This window comes from Mustela erminea, chromosome 13 (genome assembly GCF_009829155.1).
Source record: "Mustela erminea isolate mMusErm1 chromosome 13, mMusErm1.Pri, whole genome shotgun sequence".
Lineage (NCBI taxonomy): Eukaryota > Metazoa > Chordata > Mammalia > Carnivora > Mustelidae > Mustela > Mustela erminea.
This window is the reverse complement of record NC_045626.1, coordinates 90,909,305-90,935,896: the sequence shown is the minus strand read 5'-3', so window position 1 is coordinate 90,935,896 and position 26,592 is coordinate 90,909,305. Positions and strand designations below refer to the sequence as shown.

Sequence of the window (26,592 nt, the reverse complement as noted above, 5' to 3'; positions counted from 1 at the left end):
GGCCTGGGTGGCCCCCATGCCGCGGCCCCCACAGCATCCCCTCTCTGGGCCCCCAGCCGCATTGCTGCCACGGGGACGAGTACCACACAGAGAGCAGCCGGGGCTCTGACCTCTCAGATATCATGGAGGAGGACGAGGAGGAGCTCTACTCTGAGATGCAGCTGGAGGACGGAGGCAGGAGGAGGCCCAGCGGTACCTCCCACAACGCTCTCAAGGTCAGTGGCCCCCAGTCTCCGGCTCCCACCCCACGCCCTGGGGCTGCCCTTCCCTGTCCCTCTGCTGGGGCTAAGAGCGGCTCCGGGAGGCCTCGCCCAGCTGTGCAGAGCCTGTGGGTTTGGGTCTGCTTCCTCCTTGTTGTGACGTCTGTGTTGGGAAATTCCTCCAGCCTCCCGTCCTGCCCTTGCCCCACAAGCCCGGGAGGAAGGGCTGGGGAGAGTCTGTTTGGGACCCTTGGGGTGCCCAGCTTGGTGCCAGGAACTGAGTGGGGAAGAACAGAACAGGGAAGACCACCCTCCCCCACGGGCCCCAAGCTCTGATCTAGGGGCCCAGGATGGGCGTGGCCGGCAGGGGTTCGGGCAGCCTCGATGTGGGGAAGAAGCTGGGGGCTTCCGTGCCAGGGGGCATGGAAGCTAGAGGGGGAAGGGTGTCGCGGGTTCATGGGGTCCACATGCAGGCCCCTTTGCAGACACCTCCCCCAGAACCCCACATCCTCTGATGGGCTTGATGGGGGTCACCTTCATGGAACCGGAGCTTGAGGCCTCCAAAGACCCAAGCAGAAGAAGGCTTACCCGCATGTGTGCGTCCACGTGCTGCCCGCATGCCCAGGCCTTCGCTCCCACAGCGGGAGCTCCCGCCTCTGCACCGGGCCCTGCCCCTGGCTGGCTGAGCCGTGTGGCCGCCATCCGCCAACCTTTCCCACCCCAGGGGCAGACAGGCCAAGGGCTGGATGGCTGCTAGGACCCTTGTGGGCTTTGCCCATGAAAAAGGCCACGAAGAGGAAAGTTCCTCTCGGGTTACAGCACCCCACCGTGGAATTTCTCTCGGACACACAAGCATGCATTTTGATGGTGGAGAGAAGGCACATCCAGCTCTGGGTGCCGACTCACTGCGGGCACAGTCAGGACAGGCACAGACTCAGATGTTGTCCTGGCAAAGAGCCCCCGACAGGGTCTTGGAGACGCTCTGTCACCAAAGCACCTGCTGGAGTCCTGTGCAAATTCTGCCTTTTGGCAGCTCCTGCCCCTCCTGGGGGCTCCTCCCCCGCCCCCTGCCAGCTCCCAAGGTGCCACTGGCCAGCTGGACTCAGTAGCCTTCCTTGAGGGACGCAGAGCCAAGGCCTCCCCCTGGTGGGGTCTGACGCCCACCCCCACGCCGGATTCCCCGCTTTGCCTGCAGCTGCTCAAAGATGGGCTGGGCAGAGCCTGGGTCTGGTTTTCATGATGCTTCTCCTTCTGATGGAGAAAGCTCCTGGGAAGGCACTTCCTGCGAATAGTTTAGCAAAGAAGCAGAGTCTGCCTTCTCTCCCAGGCTGGGGGCCCAGAAAGGAAGCTTGGTAGAAAAACCCCTGCTGGGGGGCCGCCTGAGGGAGGCTGCCTGGGAGCTGACAGCCGGTAGAGTAATGCACGTGGCTTCGCCCACAGTGCTGTTCCTTTTTTTTTTTTTTAAATCAGAAGCTTTTATGGGCCGGTCTGGACGTCTGAGTTCTTTAGAAAGTCCAGTAGTTTGGGAATCTGGGATCACTGGGCTCAGCTTCTTGCCCACGACAATTCTGTAGGGCTGAGCCAGCTTCCCCCATACCAGCCCTGCCCTGGGAGCCCCCAGATTGGACCCCTTCTTCAAGCTCACAAACACATGGGGTGTCAGGTTAGCAAAGCGGCAGGGTTGGGTCAGCGGCTGGCACTGAGCTCCTGCCCCTGAGCCCCCAGCGCCCTAAACGCACCAGGGTCCCCAGCTGGCAGGAGCCCCACACAGCCCCAGGAGGAAGGGCCTTGTCTGGCGAGGCAATAGGGGTGCGCTCCCTGCCCAGCGGGCATGAAGGATGGGCTCAGGGAAGCCCCAGCGGAGAGAACCTGCGAGGCCACGGCCCGGGGGTACACGGTGGCTAGGCCCCTCCAGCCTGGGGCAGCTCCAGGGAGAGCCCAGGATGATGGGACGTGGCTCTCCGCGTGCCCTGGGCCAGGATCTGGAGAGGCAGACCGACTAGGTCCTCTGCAGACGCGGGCAGAGCTCGGCTGTGCACAGCGCACTGGCGCCCAAGGGCCAAGGGCCATGGCCCCCCGCTGTCACAGGGGTGCAGCCCAGAGCAAAGCGCCGCTGGACAGCAGTGGGCGGGGCCTCCGTGGTGGCCGCCTCCGCCGCCCCGCCCCAGCCCCCCCCAGCCGCCGTCTTCTGAGCTCCTGGGGGGCAGGCCTCCCAGGGCCGTGCGCCCCCTGCTGCCCGCTGTCCCCAGCGGCACCCCGCGGCCCGCCTGCCCTCCACTCTGCGCGCCACCCACTCCCGGCGAGACCGCCGCGCGCGCCTGCCCCTGCCCCGCGCCAGGCACCATCCGCTAACCTTGTGTTCTCATTTCAGAGCCCGGCCAGAGCATGCCTTTCGCCCCCACGAGTACACGCATGCTTGCTGCCCCTCATGGCCTGAGACTAATTCTGTCTGTTTTCTTTCCTCCCGCCATGTCACCTGGGTCCCACCCCGTTTTAACACACCACCCCCTTCAGGAGTGCTCTCAGAGTGGCGGCTCTGAGGGGGCCTTCCTGGAGCGGCCTGAGCACCCCCACCTGACCCAGCATAGCTCCAGGCTGTTCAGTATCCCCGAAGTAGCCGAGGAGGGAGGGCACCCGGAGGTCTCGCACAAGCAGGGCTTAGGGCACTCGGCCAGGGCCCGGGCCCCACCGGCCTCTCGGCTCCCAGCCAAGCCCAGGGGCCCAGGGGGCGGCCCCCACGTGGAAGACTTCGCTCTGGAAGACAGAGGCTGCTGGTCCAGCCGCGCGGCCAGCAGGAGCCCGGACAGTGGCCTGGACTGTGGGAGTGAGGAGGAGGAGCTACGTCTTAGCTTCCGGAGCTCGGCCAAGTGCAGCCCGGGCCCTGGGCACTGCCCCCATAGGAGAAGCCTGAGGCCGCTGCTGGCCCGGCGGCGGACGCTGACCCGGCAGAGCAGCATCGAGGAGGACTTTGGGGAGCAAGTGGACCCCAGCGCCGTCCTCAGGAGCCATGATGCCCACCCGAGCCCAGAGCGATCCGCCCCCAGGAAGCATGGCCGGGAGGAGCCCCTGGGGCACCAGGGCCTGCGGGATGTCTGGAAGAAAAGCATAAACATGCCTGACAGTAGGGCCACTGCCCCAGAGTCACCTCCCCGGGTGACAGCAGGCCCTGTGGTGTGTGAAGTCAACTTCCTTCTCACATCTGCTTGCCAAACCAATCCATTTTCATTCTTTTCCCTGATTTTTTTCTGTTGGTGTCCATCCCTGGGGAGCGTCTCTGCTGGCTGTCTTTCATTTCCATGCATTTTGATTTCAGTGCCATTGCTTCCCAATCTTTGACCATGCTGACGACCCCTTTCCTTTGCTTTAGAATACTGACCCCCCACCCCACAGAACCAGCGACGATTATGGCTGCTTTAATTAAAGGACAACTGAATCTAAATTTTAATTAAGGGTTAGCTGAACTACGATGATCCAAAAGTTTGGCAACATGTGTTTTTTTCCAAATGAACCCTCGGGGACGTTCACGACCGCCACCCGCACCGTCGAGGGTGTTTTCTGATTGTCGCCATAGGTTTAGATCTTCATCCATAACTGGGAAAAAAAAAAAAGAAAGAATGAGGAACAATGATCAAAGGTCCATTTTCATATGTTGTTTCCAAAGTGGCTTTTGTTTTGTTTTGTTTTTCCTTCCCCTTTCTTTCCGGGGGAAGTTTTCAGAATGGGTTTTCCATCTTCAGCTCTAGACGCATACCCCCGCCTTGTGTTGCAGGCTTGTTGGCAGGTTAAAAGTAGGGGGTCCATCCGAGGCATCATTCATCTCTATATCGTGTGCCTTTTCTAAGACATTTGCTCCTGTCATGCTGAACTTTTCCATGAAAACATAGGCGAGCCGCCGCCGGGCACGCCAGGCCTGGGGTCTGAGCCTGCCCAGTCGTGTTCTGTGCACACAAGGGCGCCGATCTGAGCCCACTGAGTCGTGGCCCACATCCTGTCCTCTACCTGTGACAAGCCGTCTAACTACTGGGCCTCCCCAACCACTGTTCGTTCCCTGTGCCCCCAAGAGCTTCCCCACTCCATCTGCTTCCCAGTGAGCCGGAGGTTTCGCTATGATTCTCTTGTATGATTCTGACCTCTAGTGCAAATTAGAAGCAAACCCGTCCAAAAAGGAGAACCATCCAAGGCAGCCCTGAAAAGTCATTGGTGTCTTCGGATTAGGGCCAAGATGTTGCCGTGAGTTTCAGAGCTGGGAACGCACAGAAACTTCTGTCCGAGTTTCCGGTAACCTCACACACAGCCGTGTCCAGGTGGGGTGTTCGGAAGCGCAGCTAGCCGCCCCCCCAACACGTCCGTGAGCGCTGCAGGGGCAGGCTGTCCTGAGACTAGCTGAGGGCCGGACGCGGTCCGAGGGGCCGGAGCTGGGACGAGCTGGGTTGGAGCCACTCTCACTCTGGTTCCAAGAGCTTGGCTTCGGCAGCGGGAGCCGCAGAGAGGAGTGCCTCCCGAGGGGTCCCTTCTCGCCCCCGCTCCCCTCCGTGTGTCGAGAAACGGCTCTGGTGCGGAAGACGGGCTGGCTGGGGAGAACAGTCTTTTCTCTCCTCCAGGCTATTCAGCTAACCTTTCAGTTAAAAGCTAAGTTTAGTTGCCTTTAGAGCTTCTGCTTCTGAGTTGATTTGATTTGGCTGACTTAATTCTTTTGTTCCCCAAGGCTGGCAGGACTTATGACTGTGCTGTTGTCGTGTCTTCAGATTTTAGGAAACCCGATGTCTGCAGGACGGGCGGACAGGGTGGATCACGTGGGCCGAAGGTTCTCCCACGGCAGTGCTGGTCCTCAGCGGTCCCGGCCGATGATGGTCCCGTCCATCGGTTAGTGGGCCTGACACCTTGCTCTCTCTTGGGACCCCAGAGCACATGGCCGCTCCGTCCATGATGGGGACACGTTTGCAAGCTCAGTAGGAGTAGCATTTCTAACCACGTACAGAAAACTCTCTGTTACTTCTGGCAAAAAGAAGGCAGAAAGAGGCATAAGAGAAATGAAACCTATTTGTAAGAGTTCTCAAATATCATATTGGCTTTTAACGTCAGTCTTCTCCCTACCAATTTGTTTTCTTTCCTGGAGAGGCCAAACCACATGAGGCCTGGAGAGATTGCAGTGTGAGGCCTCTCACGTCCCAGCTTGTGCTCTCGTGAGAGGTTCACGGCCAAAGAAGCAGGAGCTGCAGCTCAACTCCAAATACCTAAATAAACCCAAGTAACGGAGAGTTCTCTGTGTGCATAAAGTATCCCGGCAGCGGGGGCTCAAAGTGGTGGGGAACCCCACGAGGCCTGATGTGGCCTCCAGAGCGTGGACCGTCCTCGTGCACGTGCTCCCCTCCTCGCTCGGGAGCCCTCCTCCGGCCCCCTGAGCCCATTCCCTTCATTCCTTTTTGGGATTGAGCCACTAGTGCTGAAAGCTGTCGTTTTAGTCCCTATAACTGATCCCACGCGGAAGGGGGCAGTGGTTGGAGGTCCGAAGGGGTGGCTCCGACTGTTCGTTCCACTGGAATGAATCGTGGCAAAAACGATTCCAAAACGTATTTGCACAAGATAATGGAACTTGGGGTATCAGCGCAGAGAAACTGGCGTTTCGTGGGAGTGTGCGTGCATGGGAACGCAGGCGGGGAGAGCCCTGAAGGGAGCCGGTGAGGGAGCGGGCGCAGCGGAGCCTGACCCAGGGCCGGGGGCCAGCTCAGGGGCCTCCGGGCACCGGCACGCAGCTGACGTTCAGGGGACAGTCGCTCCTTTCACATCAACTAACGGGACAGACGGACGTGATGACGCAAAACAGATCCTCTAAAGTACTTTCCTTCTTCCAGACTTTTCTTCCCTTTTGAGTCCAAACAACAGGGGAAGAGTTTTCTCTTCCACCTCTACGGTTTTAGAACGTTTTTACTGATGAGTAAAAGTGTCATAGAATACTCAAGACCCTAAAAAAAAAAAAAAAAGTTGTTTCAGTTTCCTGAAAAATGACAAAGAACGCAGCACAGTCCCGCTGGTGGTCGCCGGTCGCGCCTGTTCCACATCAGCGGGCGGCTTACGTCACACAGCCTGGGTGGTCTTGGGGGCTCGGGACCCGGTGCCACGCTGCCCTCACGTGCACGTGATCTGTGTGTGACCCCCCTCCCCGTGACAGCGACGGAGCCTGACGGGGTGATCCTGGTGTAGCAGGTGCATGGCTCGTGGGGGCCTGGCCGTCTCCAGAAGCGAGGTGGGGTGGGGCTGCTGTGCGGACCAGGACCCAGTCATCTCTGCCGCGGAAGGGGGTTTCTGGGGCTTCACTGGACTGCCGCTGTCATGCGGCGAGACCAAGGCCTGGCGCATGGCGGGAGCTGCGGCTGTGCTCACCGGCGAGCGTTGGCGGCAAGGGGCTGGGGCTCTGCCGAGGCTCCATCCCCGGGCTCCTGGGAATGGCTGCAGGAGGGACTGCAAATGGCCCGGTGGGTGTGGAGGCAAAGGGGAGACTTGGGCGCCTCCTGGTCCTCCCTGCTGACCCCAAACTCTGGAGCCCCTGACGGCCCTTTGAATGGGTGTGTCTTACCATAAAGAAATCGGAAGTTTGCACGCGTGTTTTCATCTTAGTAAAACAATAGCTAAATTAGCATTAGCAGAAAGAGAATAATGCTAACATTTTAACCAAAAAAAAAAAAAAAAAAATAGGCTCTTAATATAACTCAAAAAAAGTGCCAAATAAATCCATCATGGATTTGGTTGAATTGGACCCGATTTCTCATCATGTAGTGATGCAAGAAGGCGCTTACAAACACGGTTAATACCAAAGGCTTTGATTCGTACACAGAAGTGCCTGAGTTTCAAAGGACAGAAGTGAAGCGTGCTCAGCAGAGCCCGGTGACCCCCGGGAATGGCCAGGGGTGGGCCGGCCGACTTTGTGCCCCTCGTTCCAATCTAGTTCCATTTTTCTTGTGCAAATATCAATTGTTTTAAGAACCTGCTCCATTCCAGAAGCATTCCTTTTTTTCTTTTTCCAGAGGAACCTAATTCTGTAGACCATATACTTCCTAAATATATTTTTATTTATCATTATTTGAGAGAGAGAGAGAGAGAGAGAGGCAGCGCATGAGCAGGAGGGGCAGAGGGACAGGCAGAGAGAATCTTAAGCAGACTCCACGCCCAGCCCAGAGCTCAGCGCGGGTCTCAAGCTCACGACCCTGAGGTCACGATTGGCGCTAAAATCGAGAGTCAGATACTTAACCAACTGAACCACTCAGGGCCCCCCCGAATATATCTTTAAGAAGCAATGCATCGCAACTGAATAAAAATACCATAACTTTTCATGTTCTCTGGGTGTCCTAATTAAGGAAACAGATTTTAAAAGACTTAGAAAAAGTATGTGGGTCCAGATGTAGTGAATTCGGGACCCTACAGTCAGCACAAGGAGGGCCTCCCGATGCTGACCCGTGACTCGCAGGAGGAAGGAGCTGGGGACGGTTTCTTGCTGGACCGTGGCTGGTCTTTGCTCCACTCAGGAGGCGCCCATTCTGACCAGGGGGCCCTTCGGCTCAGGTCATGATCCCGGAGTCTTGGGATCGAGCCCCGCATCCTGCTCCCTGCTCAGCGGGGAGCCTGCTTCTCCCTTTGCCGCTCCCCCTGCCTGTGCTCTCTCTGACAAATAAATAAAATCTTAAAAAACAAAAAACCCCACAATTCTTAGAAGCCGGGTGGTAGGTGGAGTTTTGTGAAGAATGCATTTGTCACCACTGAAGTGTTGAGGCTCAGTGAGGACCCCAGACTTCCACTCAGGTGCGAGTGCCTTTCGGTGACTGGGGTGGGGGGCCGTCCCGCTGGCTCCGCTCCGCAGCGGATGGCCTGTCCCGCGCCGGGTTTCCTGACGGCTGCTGCTTTTCCCGCCCATCCGTGTCGATCTGTATCGCACCCGGAGATGTACAGACCGACGTTCCAGTGCTGCCATTGGGCCATCTTCTAGACCGCCCTTCCTACATCAGCACAGGTCTCTAAGTCCGGGAGTCACCTAGCCCTCTGCCTTTGTCCCCACCCCCCCCCCCACCCCCCCCCCCCGCTCCCAGACGAGTACAGCGAGCAGGACCGCCTTTCTCCAGACTTCTATGAAGAGTCGGAGACCGACCCAGGTGCCGAAGAGCTCCCGGCCCGGATCTTTGTGGCGCTTTTTGACTATGACCCCCTCACCATGTCCCCGAATCCAGATGCTGCTGAAGAAGAGCTTCCCTTTAAGGAAGGACAGATCATCAAGGTGGGCGCCGGGCGGGGTGGGGGGCAGGGAAGGACGGTGCGGCCACCGTACTGTAACCCCTGAGCTCATCCCCAGGGCGGGCCTGTTCTGTCGCGTCAGACAGTCAGCTGCAGGACCAGCAGAGAAAAGGCTTTTGAGTCAGAAGCAGGGACCCCGGAGAGAGCCTGGTGCTTGGCCTCCCGGGAGGAACCCGCGGCTACAGACAGGACAACGCTAGGGGGAGACTCAAAGTCCTCTCCATGGGGTGGGGTTTCCTCACACACGCGAAGTGGAGCCGAACCCCGACCTGTGCCCCCTGCCGGCTGATGGGACCAGCGGGTCGTCCAGACCCTGGGGCGGAAGCCGGTTCCCCGGTGTGGCCGCAGGTCTGCAGGGCACGTGTCGGTGACGACGGGCTCTTCCCGCACATTCTGACAACACACGGGAGACCCGGCACTCACCCTGCCTCGGCCTCTCGCCCCGGCTCCAGGTCTATGGTGACAAAGACGCGGACGGCTTCTACCGCGGGGAGACCTGTGCCCGGCTCGGCCTTATCCCTTGTAATATGGTCTCAGAAATCCAAGCCGACGACGAGGAGATGATGGACCAGCTTCTGAGACAAGGCTTCCTGCCTCTGAACACGCCTGTGGAGAAAATAGGTAAGAGACCACCCTCGGGTCGCCCCTGCCCCTGCTGGCGGGGCTGCTCCGGCCTCCTCCGGCCTCCCCTGCCTCCCCCAGGCACGCCACCAGCCGGGAGCAGGAGGCGGTGTGGACAGGGTCCAGTCTGTGCCATTGCAAGGGAATCTGAAAACGAACCCGCACTGCTAACCAGGTTATAATAGTCTTGCCTGCTTTGGGGACATTTACACGCCCAAATATTTACGAAAACTCATGATTTTCTAAGGAAAGAGGAAGTGCAGCGTTGCTTACTAAAGGTCTGTCCCACCAGAAAATAGACTGCTTGCTTTCTGGCTGTTTCTGCATGTCGTGTCCCCTAAAACGTGTGCATTTATACCATGACCCCCACGGTGCTGGTGTCAGGAAGCGAAGTCTCTGGGAGAAGCTGACATCGTGACTGTGGAGGTCTCAGAGGGGCGTCAGGGCCCTCGCAAAGGGGGCCCTCACCCCCTCTACCCTGCCAGGACAGGTGGGAAGACACCACCCATGAACCAGGACGCGGATCCTCCCAGACCCGACTCTGCGGCACCCCCGTCTCAGACTCCCAGCCCCCAGGCCTGTGAGGCGTGGCTGTGCGCCGTGTTCGGGCGGCAGGAACAGACCAGGACATCGGGGTCAGGGGGCTCACTGTGGGACACGCTCTGGGCTCACACCTGGACCCCATCCTCTCTGTGGGGGATGGGCCGTGAACGTCTGCCCGTCCCCAGTGCGGGTCACAGGGTGAGGGGGTCACCGCATGCTTTCCATCCGGGTGGACATTCCTCATCCAAAAGGAAGAAAAGAATGTCCCCCATCGTGTGGGTGGAGGACACCCTCCTCGGTTTACCTTGACCCAGTTTGCAAGCAGCAGTGAGTACACAGCGGAACTATTTTCAGTGAATTTTAGCAGCGTTACAGTTACGGTGTCTAATTTTGCGCACATGTGGGGAAAATCTACATATTTCAGAGGCCTCTGCTTTCTCTACAGAGCTGGAGACAGGAAGATCTGCTTTATGTCATTCATGTTTTAGGTTTTAATACTTCAAAACATGAGGTTAACGTAGTTGCAAATCAGATTTCAGAGACAAAATGCAGTGGCTCGAAGAATGTGCATAATTTTAAGGATAATCACAAACTCAAGCAGAATGTTTCGATTTTTTGGTATGAATGAACTCACAGTGTGAAGTCAGAGCTCATGTCTTAGAGCAGAGGCTTCTGGGAATATTCTGCCCGGATCAAGTCCCAGAGCCTGAAGCTCTCGGAGCCCGATACCCCCCGACTCCCCTTCTGACGCCACCAGGTCTGGCTCCACTCTCCACAGACCCAGTGAGCCCGCCAGGGCTCCGCTAGAAAGCGGTAGCTTGATTCAAGTTACCAAATTGGTTAAATGTCTGTTTTATTGTCTTTTTCTAATTGTCACTTTTGAGGGAATCGGACTGAGGCACCGTGAGCCCTTCTAGCGCTAGGAAGTGTCGCTGTCACCACAGGCTGAGCCCATGCCCCCCGTGGCTGGGGCAGGACCCGGTGTCCGCCTCACAGCTGTCTTCCGACACCACATGTGGTGACACAGGAGGAAACGGAGTCCGCACTGGAAAAGAAGACAAACTTTTTTCCAAGTCATATGTGACATGAAAATCTACTTAGAAAATCTCAGAGGATCTAGAACACAAGTTCCTAGAACCAAGGAGGCAGCTTAGCAAGGTCAACGGATACAAAAGCAATTGTTTTTCCAAACGTTAGCGTGAAAAATTTGGAGTTGACGTTTAATACATAATGTCATTTACGATGACGGAACAAAGACATGAGAAGGGAGGGGTCGAATGCAGGCGGGCTCTGTGTGGGGGAGGCCACCCAGCCTGAGGACAGAATCCGAGGATTCCCTGAGGAAACGGACGTCATGTTCTGCACTGCGGGCGGTGAAGACGTCCAGCACCCCCAAACTGACAGATGCACCCACAGGCTCATCCGTACGGACAGGACGCGCCCCTCCCCCTGCCCCAGTCCATGTCTGTGCGGATGGGACCTGCCCCCGGGTCCGTGTCTGTGCAGGGATCCGTGTAGAATCCGTGCACTGAATCAAACGTGTAAGAAAAGGCAAGGGGCCTGCAGTTGCCCGAGTGATTTTCTGAAAGCGCCTTGGAGGACACCACGGTTTTACGACCGGACGCACAGGGGAGCTGATGGAGACCCAGTGGCGTGGGCGGCCCAGGGCACCGCCATCCGGCAGCAGGGCAAATCCGGAAATGGACCGACGCCTGCAGTGTCCACAGAGTTTCAACCCAGGTAGGGGGCTCAGCGGGGAAAGGACGGTCTCTTCTATCGTGGGGACTGGAATCGGGCAGAGAAAAATGAAGCTTGGGCCGCACCCCTGCCGGACTCACAAAATGAACTCAAAATCGAACCGTCTTAAGTATAAAAACTAAGACCGTGAAACTTCTAGGAGAGGAGCTTCGTGGTGATGAAGCCAGGATGTCTTTGACGGGACACTGAAACCAGGACACAGTGAAGCAAGAGACTGACGTCGGGCTCTTGAGCATCGAGTCGTTTCTAACTGGAGAAACATGGCATGAAGAGAAGGAAGGGCGAGGCTCCGGGCTGGCCGCGAGGGTCCCGGGGGACCGGGCCGAGGGGGACCTGGACTGGGGGGACCCCGCTCTCGACTACTCCACGACAGGAAAGCCAACGACCAGCGCCAGTGCGGGCCAGAGACCCAAGAGCTCCTTCACCACGGAGGACTCGTGGATGGCGGTCGAGCCGACGGAGACGCCTACCGGGACCCGTGGCGTGCGGAGAAGCGCCATGAGAAGCCCCGGCGCCCCCGCCGGGATGACCACAGCCAGCGTGGGTCGGGTGCGGAACCGGAGCCGCGTCCGCTGGGGGCGACCCCGCGGGGCGGGACTGCTCTGTCCGACAGGCGGCGGGTCCGTGGGCAGCTGGACGCGCAGTGCAGGCCGGCCGCCCCCTCCTGAGTCCTCGCCCCGAGGGATGGAGCTTCCGTGTGTGCCCACAGCGGCACGTGTGCTCACAGCACCCTCACCGCACGCCGCTGAGAGGGGAAACTCAGGCGTCTTACCCCCGGGGAGCGGGTCGAGTCGCTGCCTCGTCCCCATGGGGGGACGCCCCTCAGCGGTGAAGCCCGCACCGTGGCACACAGTCCCACGAGGGGCTGTGATCTCTGATTTCAGAGGATCGCAGCTTCTTCTCGGCCTCCCCGTCAGACGGACGCGTCGGGGGAGGGGAGTGTCCTCATCGCTGGGGGGGGGGGCGGGCGGGCAGAGCAAACCCACGAGAACACGCAGCTCGGGGCGACCGGCCGCACAGCCGGGGCTTCGCGGGGCCTGGAGAGGGCGGTGGTCCGGTCCCACTGGCCCCGTGGGCCCTGCCGCCCTGGGGACGAGGGAGCGGGGGCGGCACTCCTTGTGGAGTAACCGTGACGGCTTTCTCCTCCTCGTGATGTCAACAGAGAGAAGCAGAAGTGGCGGCAGGCACCCGGGGGCGACGCGGAGGGTGGTGGCGCTGTACGACTACGACCCGAGAGAGAGCTCGCCCAACATCGACGTGGAGGTACGTGCCCGGCGTCGCTTCCCCGTGGCTCACGGCCGGTCCTCCGGCCTCTCCCCGCATAGCAGCCCGGGGGCCGTGGGACCCGGCCTCCCTGCCTCTCTGGAGGGGTCTGTGTGTGCAGTCACTGGTGTGAGGGAGCTGGGCCGGAGGAGACAGGGAAGGGGCACCGCGGCTGACCAGCCTCGCCGCCGCCGCCGCGGTCCAGGGCCCCGTGCGGGAGGCCGTGGGAGGAGACATCTGCCGACCTCGGCCCTGGGTGACAGCCCGGAGTGTCTTCTGGAAGAGAATTAACATCTGCGGTGTGGGGGCCTGGAGAGAGAGCGGAGCTCTGAGTGCCCCCGCCCTCCAGGCAGAAGCTGAGGGACAGGCCCCCTGTCTCCACACACATGGCCTGGGCCGGCGTGGCCCTTGGTGCCCTGGGAGGCAGAAGGGACCCCCTCAGAGCTGACAGGCTAGGTGCTCAGCCTGTGCCCCTGCCTTCTCAGACGACAAGCGGTGTCCGCATCTGTCACCCCCCGTTCTCTGGTGCCCCGCGTGCTCCCAGCTCGTGGTTCGGATTCAAAGCAGGCTCTGCAAACATTGCCACGTGGACCCAATTCATAAGGGATGTCTGGTGGCCTGAGAGGTCATTCCCCTTTCCCTTGTCTTCACATTCAGAGATAAGCCGGCCCGTGATTCTGTCCGTGGGCCCGTGTCTAGGCGGGCGCCTGGCACGTCGCGTACACTTTGTAGACAGAATAATTGAGTAAAGGCTTTTTGCGCCCAGTGCAGGGACATTTATGTGACGGTCCTTATGCTGCAGAGGACCCTTCCCTGAACTTCTGGTGTTTCAAGTTAACTCTTTGAGTTGTTTTATTTTTTTAAAGACTTTATTTGAGAGAGAGAGAGAGAGCACGGGCCGGGTGAGGGGCAAAGGGAGAAGCAGGCTCCCCGCTGAGCGGAGAGCCCGATGCAGGGCTCGATCCCACGACCCCGGGATCACGACCTGAGCTGAAGGCAACCGCTCCACCACTGCCTGAGTGCCCAGGCATCCCCACTTTGACAAGTTTTAAACGAGAACTATGGTGGCGGGGGACGTAGCCACTGTGTGAGCTCTGGCTGGGAATGGTGCGTGTGGCGCGTGGCCCGCAGGCGGCCCCGGCTGAGCTGTTCTTCCCCTGCGTCCCCGGGGTGCCACGCACAGAAGCACCGGCTGGCTTCCTACCCTTCCTCCCTGGGGGAGCGGAAGAGCAGGTCAACCCCAAAATGGTGAGAACAAAGAAATACTTAGAGCAATCGTGAGGACCTTTTTAAAGAAAACCAGCGGCCCCATACCAAAGGTGTCGCCAGCCTGACGTTCTGTCCCCGCAGGCAGAGCTCACGTTCTGCACCGGAGACATCATCACCGTTTTCGGGGAGATTGATGAAGACGGATTTTATTACGTGAGTGTCTGAAACCTCAGGTCGCTGCCTCTTGTTCATTCTGTGTGTCTGCTTCTGCGTGTGCGTCCTTCCCCCTGACATGAGGTACGAGCTTCCGACGGCTTTCGGGAAGGTCCCCGTCTCTGGGGCTCGTCTGGTGCAGGAAGGGGGGCTGAGAGCGTCTCCGGTCTCCTTCTCCGAGGGGAGCACGTGCCGTGTCTGCAAGCTGCAGACAGAGGACACGTACCCACGTTCTTCCGTCCAAACATGTCCCAGCTGAACTCCGGTTCGTTGTAAGGTGTACGTTTGGGGGCAGGAGAAGGAAGGAATACCAACAGGCCATGTTGTTACTTAATCCTCCCCAGCAGAGTGTACAAGTCCGCCCCGACCTTCCTCCCAGCTGACGGCCGTCGGCAGCCGGGACCGGGCTCCGGGCAAGGGCTCCTGACTCCAGGCCTGGGGGCCGGGGGCCGCCTCCGTCCTTTACGGTGCTGACAGTTCTGGAGGAAAAGAGAGGCAGAATGCTGACGGGCTCAGCTTCGAGCTTCATGGCATGCCCCAGGCCCAAGCGCACGGGGCTGCCAAGGAGCTGGCTGGCCGGCCTGGGGGTGCCCGCTGCAGTGGGGCTTGGGGACAGGGCCCCCCACCTTGCACCAGGGTCCCAACCTTCCCCGTGACCCCCATCTTTAGTCAGAACAGCTGGGAAACCATCCGGTCCTGCTAAGGCAGGTTTGCCTTCGCGTCAGACGAGTTCACAGCCTGCGGGGAACCCGAGTTTGGGATTACGGCAGGTCCGTGGTCAGAGGGGCTGCACAGGCCCTCGTTTCTTTCCAGATGAGCGTACGGGGTCTGTGAGTGATCAGACGTCAGGCTTTCTGTCCTGTCGAGGGTTCGAGGGGGCGGGTGAGGGAGGTGGGAGCCCCCGAGGCTGAGACAGGCTCGGGCTAGTCCAGGTGACAGAGGGAGGTGGTTAGAAGCTGCCTCAGTAGCTCCCAGAGTGCAGGTCGTCAGTTGGGGTGAGCGCGTCATCCAAGAAGATGCCCAGATCCGCCCCAGGTGACGGGTGCCCTTGGAAACACGGGCACGAGTGCTTTGGAAAATAGGGAGCTTGAGGCTGGCAGGAGGACCTCCGAGCTTCTCCACGATGGGGCGGGATCCGTGCCATTGATTCTGGAAGATTCTGATGGCCACGTCGGACACAGCAGCATGTGGCGGAGGGGACGGCCGTGCGGCAGTCAGTGCCCTTCTGACGCGGCGTTCGCAAGACGGCACGGGAAGCCCCAAAGAACCAGAGGGGGAGAGTAAACGTGCAGGCGGGTCTGACCCCCGTGCCGCTCGGGGAGCCCAGAGAGGGGGTGGGTCTGCATGTGTGCGTGTGCGGGGTGGTCCCATGGGCCCCGTGAGCTGAACGTGGCGTCACTGGGCCACTGGCGCCACTGGGGCACGCCCCAGCCCCAAACCCACGACGCCATGGGGCACGGTGCCGGAGGAGGGTCTGCCTGAGGTCTGGGCCCACGGACGTTGGTGTGTCTGCTTGTGGATGTGACTCTTGACCTTGGATGTGGGAGAAATCCCCAGGGACACATGCGGTGGTGACCCAGTCACAGTGTGTCATGTGGCCCCAGGGCACCGTCCCTCCTGCCAGCCGGAAGCGCCATCCGCAGTGAGCACCAGACACTCCCTACCCCTCGTGTCCCCCAGCCTCCGTCTCCTCCCGTCCCCATGAACCTGCTCTGTACCTGCTTTCGGGGCCTCACACACGAGGACTTCTCTCACGCCTGCCCGACCTCCCGGAGCAGGACATCGGGGCGCGGGTCCGTCTCTCCTTCCCTCTCCAGCCCAAGACGACTCCCCGCTGGGTGCGTGCGAGGGGGCGTCCCCTGTGCAGGCGTCAGTGGGTGCTCGCACGCTCGGCCCCTGGGAATAACAGCCATGAGTGTGGTCGGCAAACACGCCCCTCGGTCCTTCTGCCGAGGCTTTCGGGTCCCGGCCCAGGAGTGGATTGCTGGGGCAGCTGGTAATTCTGTTTGACTTTCTGAGGATCCGCCCCCAGCAGCCGCCCCGCTTCTCCCCGCCCAGCAGGGGCACGAGGGCTCCGGGTCCCCCCGGTTCTCAGCAGCTCTCTTGTCTGTGGTTTTGTTTTTAAATTGTTGTTGGTTTGTGTCTGGAGTCGCCGTCCTGAGCGGTGTGAGGAGGTGTCTTGTGCTTCTGACCACCGTTTCCCTAGGGGGCTCGTGGTAGCTCACGTGGGGCATCTTTCCACGTGCTCTCGGCCGTCTGAGTAACTTTTTGGGGGGAAGCAGCGGTGTGGGTCGTTTGCCCATCATTTCTTCGGCGTCTCGTGCTGAGCTCCTGATGTGGTCTGGACACGGGCCCCTTCGTGGGTCAGCAGCTGCCGGACGTTCTCCCGTCCACCCCAGGGGCTCCCTCCCTCCCTGGTGGCTCTGTCCTAGTTGTGACGGAGAAGGCCGCGTGTCTCATGCCGGCCCCAGACTTGTAAGCAGAGCGACGGACTCCCGGGAAGTCCGGGGCCGGCCAGTCTGGGACTTGGTTTTGGACACTGGTGGGGGCGGGGGCAGGCAGGCACTGGGGGGCACTGGGGAAGAAGTGACATGGCGGCTGTGACCCGCTGGGTCCAGATGTCTTGTGGATGGTGATCTTAACTGTACGTGTGTAGAGACGTGAGAGAAGGTTCTGGAAGGGAGGAGACGGACCTGAAGCAGTATCACCTCTGAGGAGGTGTCCCCCATATTGTTCAGCTCTTTATAATGAGACTGTGAGCATGCATAAGACGGACCCGTAGCCGTCGCCCAACGCACGCCAGACCACCCGCTGGCCTCGGGAGGGGGTCCGTCCGTGGTCAGTGCATCTGCTTGAGTGAGGTCTCTAAAAGCTCCCTGGGGACGCTAAGGCCAGCCACGGCCGCCGGCCGCCCCACGGGCTGGTCCTGAGGCCTGGTTCCTGGGAGCCACGTGAGCCCCAGGGGCGAAAACCCACATTGTCATCCAGCCAGGCCAGATGCAGAGCTCAGGGAAGGGACCCTGTCCCCCTGAGCACGTCCCGAGCTCGCTGTTCTGGTCAGGGTAGTTTGGGGACACTGACACCCCTCTCTGAGTTCTTCTACGTTTGAACCAGGGCAGACCCCCGCAGGCAGCTGGCCCCAGCGCTCCGCTCCCACGGTGAAAGCAAGAAGATGTTGGGAAAATCGAGTAATTCATTCTGCTGTGTTTTTAGGGGGAACTTAATGGGCAGAAAGGCCTTGTACCTTCAAACTTTCTGGAAGAAGTGCCTGACGACGTGGAGGTCTATCTGTCTGACGCTCCGTGCCACTACTCCCGGGACACGCCGGTGCGCTCCAAGGCAAAACGGGTAAGCGGACGCCCCCGGCGCCTCTGACGCCTGCCCCCGGCCACACTCGCTCCCGCACCCCCTCGCGCGCACACGTCGGCCGCTGGGCCCGGGAGCCCACGCCCTCCCCCGGGGTTGTGCCTCAGCATCTCACTTTGACTTACTTGTTTCACAAAACCTGCCCCTCTCGACTCTAACCCGTCTGCCTTTCCTCACGAAGGGACTCCCCGTCCCGCCCCGTAGACGCACATCCTGGCTGGGATGAGAGAGGAGGGACGGCCGGTCCCTCCGCCCCTCGGCCCCGCTAGGGTTTCCGTGCTCGTAGCAGAGACCAGAGGTTGCCTCCGGCGTAGTTGACTAGTGGACGACACCCACGTGTAGTCTCGCTTTTTTTTTTTTTAATCTCATCACTGCCAGTTTTTCTATATTCTATTTTTATATATATATATATTTTTATTTCTTTGCTCATCTGCTTGGAAACAGAAGAAGAGTGTTCATTTCACACCTTAATCAGGCCCCGTAGCCTTCACGTAAGTGAGCAACTGAAGATACCACAGGTAGCGCCCCGCCCGCGGCCCCGGCGGACTCGCGCGGAGGCTTCCCTGTGGGCGCGCACACAAAAGAAATATGTCTCAAAACACGACCAAACAGAACAGAGCCCCTGGGCCTCGGACAGCAGGCTGTTCCTCGGCCTCGGCTGTAAAGCCACCGATTCTGTAGCCCAGTCTTCCTTATTTCTCATTTCCTACTGCCCGCACCATTTCAGACGGTTTCGAAGGCCAACCTTGGGAACATATTTCTTGCGAGGCTCATTGTCTGTTCACGTAGAGAATGTTGCAGCGTCTCCTCGTGACGAACGCTGTGCATTGCATTGTTAGCCGCTCGTGGGGAAAACAAAAGCACAACTAGACACCATGTTTACTCCGGGACATACTCCTGTGGAAACCCAGAGCCCGAGCGGAGGAGGGGGAGCGCTGGGCGCGCGGAGTTGGCTCTGACACGCCCGCCCCCCTCCCCGCCGCCGCGGGCGTGACCCCCGCGGCCGGGCTGCGGCAAGTCCGAGTCCGTGCCTGTGCCGGGCGGCTCCTCGGGGGCAGCAATGCAATGCTGTGCTCGCTCGGCCGAGAGCCGCAGCGGCCGCGCGGCCTTAGACGGGGCGGACGGTATCTTCAGGTGTGCGTGGGATGCTTTCCTAGGTGTTTTCCATCGGAACTAGACCTTGATTCTAAATCCAAGCAAGCTTGAAGCCCTTGGCTCCCCGTGTGTGCCCGAGGCAGGGCTTGGCATGGAGAGGCGTGGAGGGGCGAGGGGGTGAGGGCCGAGCCCCGGGGCCAGCGAGCCCTCCCCGCCGCCGGGAGGCGCCCGGTGCGCTCTCTGGACACAAGTCCATCTCCGGCCACCGGGGAGTCTCGCGAGCACGCACTAAGGGCCTTTAAGCTTCCTTCGATTGTGATAGAGGTTCATTTTAGTTTTTTTTCCTTTCAACCGGTGTGTGCCGTCCGCTATGGCGTGACTCACGTCCCCAGGAATGCCCCCCGACCAGACCACCCTCCCTGTAGCCCGGTCACTCTCAGACCCACAAGCCCCCTTTCAGAACCTTGGCTTTTAAGATTGCTGATGGGTCCTCGGCCAGCTTCACTGGAACCTAATTTAAGGGAACTTCTGCTCCCCAGCCCTCCACCCCACCCCCACACCTCCGCTTTGGGTCTTAATTTACCAAGTAAATTACTACCTAGCTTTGTTTTGCCAAAGCTGCGGCCTTCCCCCTCCCCCGAAGACAAACAACCGCAGCCCCCCCCCTTCGCAGGGGGGCTGCGGGGAGGGTGCACATGCTCGTGGCTTCCTTGACCCCTGAAGGACGCCACGAGCCCCCCTTCCCTTCCCTGGCGGGGGACGGGGCCGTGTGGTGTAAGCGATGTGGTCGGTGCTCGCGCACTCAACTGTCCCACTGTGCCTACTAGGTTCCTCCTGAGGGTTCAGGTACAACAAGGAGCGCGCCATCCCCCACAGCCCATCTCCATTCGGGGTCACCTCCGTCATCCATGGGTACTGGTAGTCCTGGGAGAGGCAGGGAAATGTCCTCGAAAAAGAAAAAGGGGCTGCTTTCCAAAGGCAAGAAACTGCTGAAAAAGCTGGGTGCGGTGAAATGACCAGGCGCTTCCGGACGACCCCCGGTCCATGTCGTTCCCTTTAATCCCAAACTAGGGCTTTCAGTGACTCAAGTACTTCCTAAAAACACACTCTTCTCCCTGACACCAGTAGAGAAATGCTCTTCGCACTACCGCCCACTGTAAGCCACCCGCGAGGACAAAGAGCTGCTGGGGCCCCTCCCCGCCCGCGAGCCCAGCGCCCGCGCCCTTGCCGGCGGCCTGCCGGGCGGCGGCGTCTCCGAGCGCACGGGGGCCAGTAGCTCTTTGTGGCTCGCTCCCCGCCCCGTGCTGCCGGCCTCTGTGCCCTTGTCATCCGCCCTCAGAGGAATGGTTTCCACCTTGACCCCCTTTCCAAACGCTTGCCTCGCAACGCATCAACTCACTTTAACTCTGGTCTTGAACTTCTAGTTTAACTGCCTTGATGTTCGGCCTTAGAAATGCACCGTGTTCTGTACTGTCTAATAAAAACTACCGTGTCTGCTTTGTACGTGTCATGCTTTCAGTGCTCCTCCCCCCACAGACACAGGGCTCTGAGGTCAGGGGTGCAGGCCGTGCACGTGCACACCCCGGCGTTCCGCCTCTCCCAGAGCGAGCCGGGCAACACCCAGAACACATTTCCTTAACTCAGATCACTCAAGATTAGAAAGGGAGCGAAAGGGTCACCCCGTTTGGAGAAGTTACTGCTCCTCCAGCCCTGCCGGCCAGCGAGGACGCGCTCCTGGCTCCCGGTGGCACACCCCGTGGCCCGAGGCCCACGCCGCACGCACACACCCCGCTGCGAGCAGAGCACGGGGAGTGGCCCCCACAAGGCACACACCACGCCCACAGCCCCTCAAGTTCACTCCGTCCCCCACGGCTCTACACCAGGCAGACTACACCGCGGGCACTCGACCGAGAGACTGACAAGGTCACCGGCAGGCGTGTGGGATCGGTTACTATTTTGTAATTCTTGTCCACTTGTAAAGTGTTTTTACTCTTTATACATACTTTTCAGACTGCCTTTCTTTTGTAATTTATGGAAGGTTTATAAATGAATGACCAAGCTTTTCCCATTGTGTCTTCAAAACTCTGTTGTAAACTGTAAGCTTTCAGTCTGTGGTTCATTTATTAAAAGGAAATTAGTCCGCGTGTGGCCCAGTACCGTGTGCGTGTGTGCATGTGTGCACTTAGTGTAAGAAATTTTCTAGAAATAAAATTTGTTATTTTATACAACACCGTGTACTCTGTCTTTGTCTGAAACCGTCTTTATCGGTGCGGCTTTGCGGGATTCCTTTCTCCTTTCTCCCACGCGCCGAGGACAAACTCGATATCCGTGCCTTTCCTGGCCCTCCCTTTTTCCCCTAAAAATGGTTGTGACCAGCGCTCAGGGGGTCACTCACAAACCGCGTCCCCTCACATGGCTGGTGACAGCTGCTCAGGCGAACGGAGCTGCGCGGAGGCCTCAAGGGTGAGGTCGAGCCGTGTTCGTCCTGTTCTCCTCTGACACTTCAGGCGGCACGAACAGAGCAGACTGCGTGGTCTCATCCGCCTGGGAGATCTGCCACGGCCAATCCCACGCGGCCGGGGCGGGAAGGTCAGAGGGCACAGAGTGTCCGTCACACAAGATGAATCAACTTTGAAGAACTAAGGTAAAAAAAAAAAAAAAAAAAAAAAAGCCAGATCAAATGGAAGGTCTTTAAAAACAATTCCAGTTTAAGAAATACTGACATAAGAAATGTAGGTCCACACGACAGGGTGAATATGCACTTTATGCCGCTAATACGTTCAAAGATGGTCGGAATAGATTTCCTTACACAAACTTTACCACAGTAAAAAAAGAAAAAAAGACAATTTCCCAAAAATAAAAAAAGAGCAAAGGTGGCCTGGACTCATGTTCCTCTAAATCTTTTGAAAATATTTAGAAATTTCCCAGAACACGGAGGCAGACCCAAATCAATAAGGAGGGCACTGCGCTTCGGTGACTACTGCTGAACACTTGTGCATTCCAGGATGCCAACTGTATACAGCTTCTAGAGAGACGACCAGTGCCACCGCTCCTGAGGCCAGCAGTGTCGCGGCAAAACCAGACGAAGACGTGACAAGGAATCCACAGACCAGGAGCACCAGGAATTCTTTTAAAAACCCTTAATTAAATAGTAGCAGACGAAATCCTGCCATGTAGAAAAAGGCTGAGGGGTGCACTAGGCCCGGCTGTGGCTCATCCCAGGAATGAAGGTGCCTTACCTTTCTGAGTAAAAAGGCAACACCCTGTACCTGTGGCCCAGAAGACACAGTCTGTCCTTCGATGCAGGGAAAAGCACTGCACAAAGTTCGATCTCTGGTCAGGAAACAAGACCAAGAAAGGAATTCGTCCCAACTTGATGGACTTCACAGCCAAGACCGTGCTTAACGGTGGACGTCCGGCCGCATCCCGCTTCCTGTCCGGGCCAGCGTGAGGTCGTCCGCTTGGCCTTTTGCGCGCAACGCAGCACGTGCCGCACCTGAGAGCTTCTGCGTGGTACGGAGAGAGAACTGCTTCACTTTGGAAAGGAAGAAGTGACACGGTCTTGGCAGAGGACGCGATTGTGTATTTGGAAAGTGCTGAGACAGCTACAAAACGCTGCTGGGACCCAGAAGTGGATTTGGCAAGGTGACAGCCCAGGAGGTCGACATACGCAGCTCGCAGCTGTTTCTGTGAGCTAGCAGGGAACAATTAGAACAGAAGTTAAAACACAAACGGAAGCGGTAGAATAATAAAAAACGCAGGTAATTCGTTATATTAGCATCAAAACCACAATGTACGAGCAAGACCCGTGTGCTGAAAATCAGAGAGCTGCCTAGAAATGAAAGGGCTCTTAAGCAGAGATACACAGAACACGTTCGTGGTTTAGAAAATGTATTATTCTTAAATTCCTGATTTTCCCCCCAAGTAGATCTGTTGATTCAGTGAGAGGCCAGTCAAAATCCCAACGGGCTTTTGCTAGAAATTGATGAGCTGATTTTAAAAATGAGGCAGAAATGCAGATGACCTGTGATGGCCAGGGTGGTTTTGAAAAAGACGGACGAAAAGTCAGAAGACTCCTATGGCCTGATTTTGAGACTTCAAGGCCGCGGCTATCAAGACAGTGTTGTTGTTGTGTAAAATGTGGACATTGAAGTCACTGGAACAAACCGAAGGGTCCAGAAGTGCACACAGAGACATGTGGCACATTCCTCTGTAGCAAAGGTGCCAAGGTAGCTGGGAAGAGAAATACAGTGTTTTCTGGAAATGTGGCAGAAAGAGCTAATTATGACGGGGAGAAACCGTCCCTTATCTCACGCGGCACACAAAAATTAATTCCAAACACAGTCACAGTTCTAAATGAAAAAGTTGAAACACTAAAGCTTCTAGAAGAACATGGAAAAATTTGGCCAGAGAGATGTCTTATATAGGACACAAAAAGCACAAACAAAAAACCCCCAAAACAAAACAAAACAAAAACCTGATAATTGGATTTCGTCAAATTTGAAAACTTCTTGGGGCACCTGGGTGATTCGGGTTAAGCGTCTACCTTCGGCTCAGGTCATGATCTCAGGGTCCTGGGATCGAGCCCCGCATCGGGCTCCATGCGCACTGGGGAGCCTGCTTCTCCCTCTGCCTCTGCCTCCTTCTCTGCCTACTTGTGATCTCTCTGTCAAATAAATAAAGTCTTTTAAAAAATAAAATAAAATTCTATTAAAGTGAGAGAGAGCATCCCACGTAGGCGTAGCCGTGGAGGTGCTGAACTCAGACGCCTTACAGGGCAGAGCAGGAGGGTGCACCCCGCGGAAACCGCTGTCAGCTTCTCACGCGGTCAGAGATGCTCCGCGTATAGATCTAACGTCGACGCATGCTCCCAAGAGAAACAAAAATTCGTGTCCCCATCAAGGCTCCAAAAGAACTTTTTATAGTCCATGACAACAGGCTCAAAGCGAAACACCCAAGTATCAGTCTGTTGAGGACTGAACACGGAAGGCACCCAGGGGGGCCAGCCTTGCAGATCCGCCGCCTGCCCAGACGGACACGGTCTGTCCGGAGCAAAGACACCAGACGCAAAGGAGCACACGCTAGACGATCTTCAGTCTCACAGGGTTCAGGGTGGTGGAAGGCACGTCCGCGGTTGCTTGGGGACAAGGTGGGAAGGAGGACTGTTTGCAACTTGTGGGAGGGCGGAAATCGGTATTTTTCTAAGTCAGAGGGAGGCAGAGACAGGAGTGGACGCGCTGGTCAAAACTCTTGCAGCTGGATTTGCTGATAGTGTAAATTACAGCTCAATAAAATTATGTAGAAAAGTAAAAGTTGGGGTGCCCGGGTGGCTCCGTCGGTGAGGCGTCCGACTCTAGATTTTGGCTCAGGTCATGATCTCAGGGTCGTGGGATGAGCCTTGCATCGGGCTCTGAGTCTGCTTCTCCCTGACCCTTGGCTCCTCCCCCTGCTCACATGTCCTCTCTCTCCAGTAAATAAAATCGTAGAAAAACAGAACAACAAAGTTGGTTGAGAGAGAATGCAAGGAAATACACACATGCACGCACGCTCGCGGTCTCTCTCTCTCTCTCTCTCCCCCAGCCCCGAGCTCAGGCAGGAGTTCTGGGCTCCGGAATGAAGCTTGGAGGCCTGGCCGCTCCCCGGGCAGGTGCAGGCTCCAGGGGGCCAGAGGCTGCCTGTGCCAAAGGCGTCTGTGACCGTGCACAGCCGGGACTACCAAGACCCCGTCCAAGGGGCTCCTTCCTGCCCCGGGCCTGGCCACCCCCAGCCACCCCTGGCACTGCACAGGCAATGGGGGAGCACGGGCATGGATCCATGGGGCTGGGCCTACCTTCCCGGGTCCCCAGGAAGAAAACAATCCAGTGGCAGCAGAGCCCCTGTCCTGACTTCTCGGGGGCCTGACCAGCTGTTGGCCGCATGGGAGACGTCCAGCTCTCTGCCCGGGGTCCCTTATTCCAGGGTCGCCACCCTGGGAAGACGGGCGTGCACCCATGTCCAGTCCCAAGCCGAGATGCTCACTGGGGGGGAGTGGGTGGGAGCGCGGACCCTAGTTCTTAGAGCCCCCAGTGGGCGCGCGGACAGCAGGTTGCAGAGTCGAGAGGGTTTCCGGACTGGAACGCGCGTAAGGAACACGGGTGCCGGGTGACTAGGGCTGATTAACGATTTACCAACTCGATACGGATCTGAGAACCTGCTGTGCCCTGAGCACTGATCTAGTGGCTGGGAAGACAGCAGTGAATGACACAGTCACGGCCTCCCGGGGCCACACTCGGGAGAAAGAGGGGGTGAAAGCAGGTCAGTCCAGGAAACGCTTCCACAGAGAAGAGCCGTGGGACTGGATGGAATCACCAAGGGGGTTCGAGCAAACATCAGGGAGGCCCTGGCGGTGCTCCGGCGTGGAACCCGGAGGCACGGAGAAGGCAGGGTGGGGTGGAGGGGGCCGTGGAGGACGGGGCCGCGCGTCCAGGCGAGAGATGGGACGCGGTGCTGGGTGTGCAGCGGGCGCCGGCCGCGGGGCTGGCACTGATCGCGGAGGCGGGTCAGAGGGAACCGGCCGGGAAGCCCTCGGGGCGGCACAGGTGTCCTGCTCTGAGCCGGCAACTGACTGCACCTGCGGCCTCGGCGTGGCTCGTGCCGGGCGCAGGTGCGGCCGCTCACGATTCCAGGTGACCTCCCGGCCCGGCGCGGCGCGGCAGAAGCTCTGGTCATGGCCGCACCGCGCAGATGAGCAGCGGAGGGTCCCGGCTCGCCCCGTGCCTGTAAGTTGCCAGGAACGGAACCGGGCGGGAGGCTGGCGGCTTGGTTTCACGACTGGAATGTCCTCTTGCCCCGGCGGTACGTGACTGACCCTCCTCCGCCTTGTCCCTGCTGGCAGAGTCGGGGCGGGGGGTGCCGGGGGGAGACGCCAAACCAAAGGAGCCCGGGGAGGAAGGCGGCGTCCGACCGCGGCAGAGCCCGCTGTCCCTGCGGGAGCCCCGTCTGGGGGAGGGGGGGAGGCTCTCGTCCATGGCGGGGGAGCCTAGTCCGTGGGGGGAGCCCATAGTCCTGGAATTGCTGGGCCAACTGTGCGGGGTGGGGGGCGTCCGCGGGGAAGCGGAGGAGCTTATCTGTGGAGGGACCCTGCTGGCTGCCGGGGAGACCCTTCCGTCGGAGAAACCTGCTGTCTTGGCATTGGTAGAGCCCTCAGTGCGTGGGGGGAGCCCTCTGTCCGTGGGGGGAGCGCTTTGTCCGTGGGGACAGACCTCTGAGTGGGGGGAGGTTTGCTGTCTTTGGAATTGGTGGAGCCCTTGGTTCATGGGGGGAGCCCTCAGTCTGTGAGGGGAGCCCTCTGGGAGGTAAGCGGGCTGCCCATGGAACTGGGGGAGTCCCTCTATCCGTGAGGGGCGCTCTCTGGGGGGGAGCTCTGTGTCCGCAGGGAGAGCCTCTGTCTGGGGCGGCGGGGGAAGCTTTCTGTCCATGGAATTGGTCGAGCCCTCGGACCTTGAGGGGCGCCCTCAGTCTGCGGGGGGGCCCACTGTCCGTGCGGGAGCGCACGGTCTATGGGGGCGCCTTTTGTCTGTGGCAGAGACTTTGGTCTCTGTGGGGGAGGCTTGCTGTCCATGGAACTGGTGGCGTCCGTCTGTCCTTGGGGGGAGCCCTCTGTGGGGCTGTCCATGGAGGGGCGCTTCCAGGTGGGGAAGCTCGCTGCTCATGGAATGGGTGGAGCCCCCTGTCTGTAGCGGGGACCCTCCGTCTGCAGGGGGGGCGCTTTGTTCGTGGGGAGAGACCTAGGAGTCGGGGGAAGCTTGCTGCCCATGGATTTGGTGGAGCCCCAGACTGTGGGCGGAGCCCTCTGTCCAAGAGGGGGGCGCTTTGTTCGCGGGGACAGACCTCTGAGTGGGGGGAAGTTTGCTGTCTTTGGAACTGGTGGAGCCCTCGGTCCGGGGCGGGGAGCCCTCTCTGTGAGGGGAAGCTTGTGGTCCATGGAAATGGTGGCGTCCCTCTGTCCTTGGGGGAGCCCTCTGTTGGTGGAGGAGCCCTTTGTCCATTGGAGGGGAGGCCTCTG

General features: G+C 58.9%; 1 protein-coding gene across 7 annotated transcripts in view; it reads left to right on the top strand.

Annotated features, from left to right (window-relative positions):
* RIMBP2 (RIMS binding protein 2) overlaps nt 1-20,045 on the top strand; it is a 92,122-nt gene extending 72,077 nt beyond the window's left edge. The window contains exons 14-22 of one of the 7 annotated variants that reach the window (XM_032310323.1): nt 57-215; nt 2,715-3,371; nt 4,946-5,063; nt 8,279-8,463; nt 8,933-9,101; nt 12,565-12,665; nt 14,016-14,087; nt 17,301-17,435; nt 19,376-20,045. In XM_032310323.1, coding sequence (XP_032166214.1) covers nt 57-215; nt 2,715-3,371; nt 4,946-5,063; nt 8,279-8,463; nt 8,933-9,101; nt 12,565-12,665; nt 14,016-14,087; nt 17,301-17,435; nt 19,376-19,564 — 1,785 coding nt within the window. In that variant the 3' untranslated portion in view covers nt 19,565-20,045. Of the gene's footprint in view, nt 1-56; nt 216-2,714; nt 3,372-4,945; nt 5,064-8,278; nt 8,464-8,932; nt 9,102-12,564; nt 12,666-14,015; nt 14,088-17,300; nt 17,436-17,897; nt 19,190-19,375 lie in introns of those variants that run through there. The other 6 variants (XM_032310326.1, XM_032310325.1, XM_032310324.1 and 3 more) reach the window with 6 other exon arrangements.
* The last annotated feature ends 6,547 nt before the right edge of the window (nt 20,046-26,592 follow it).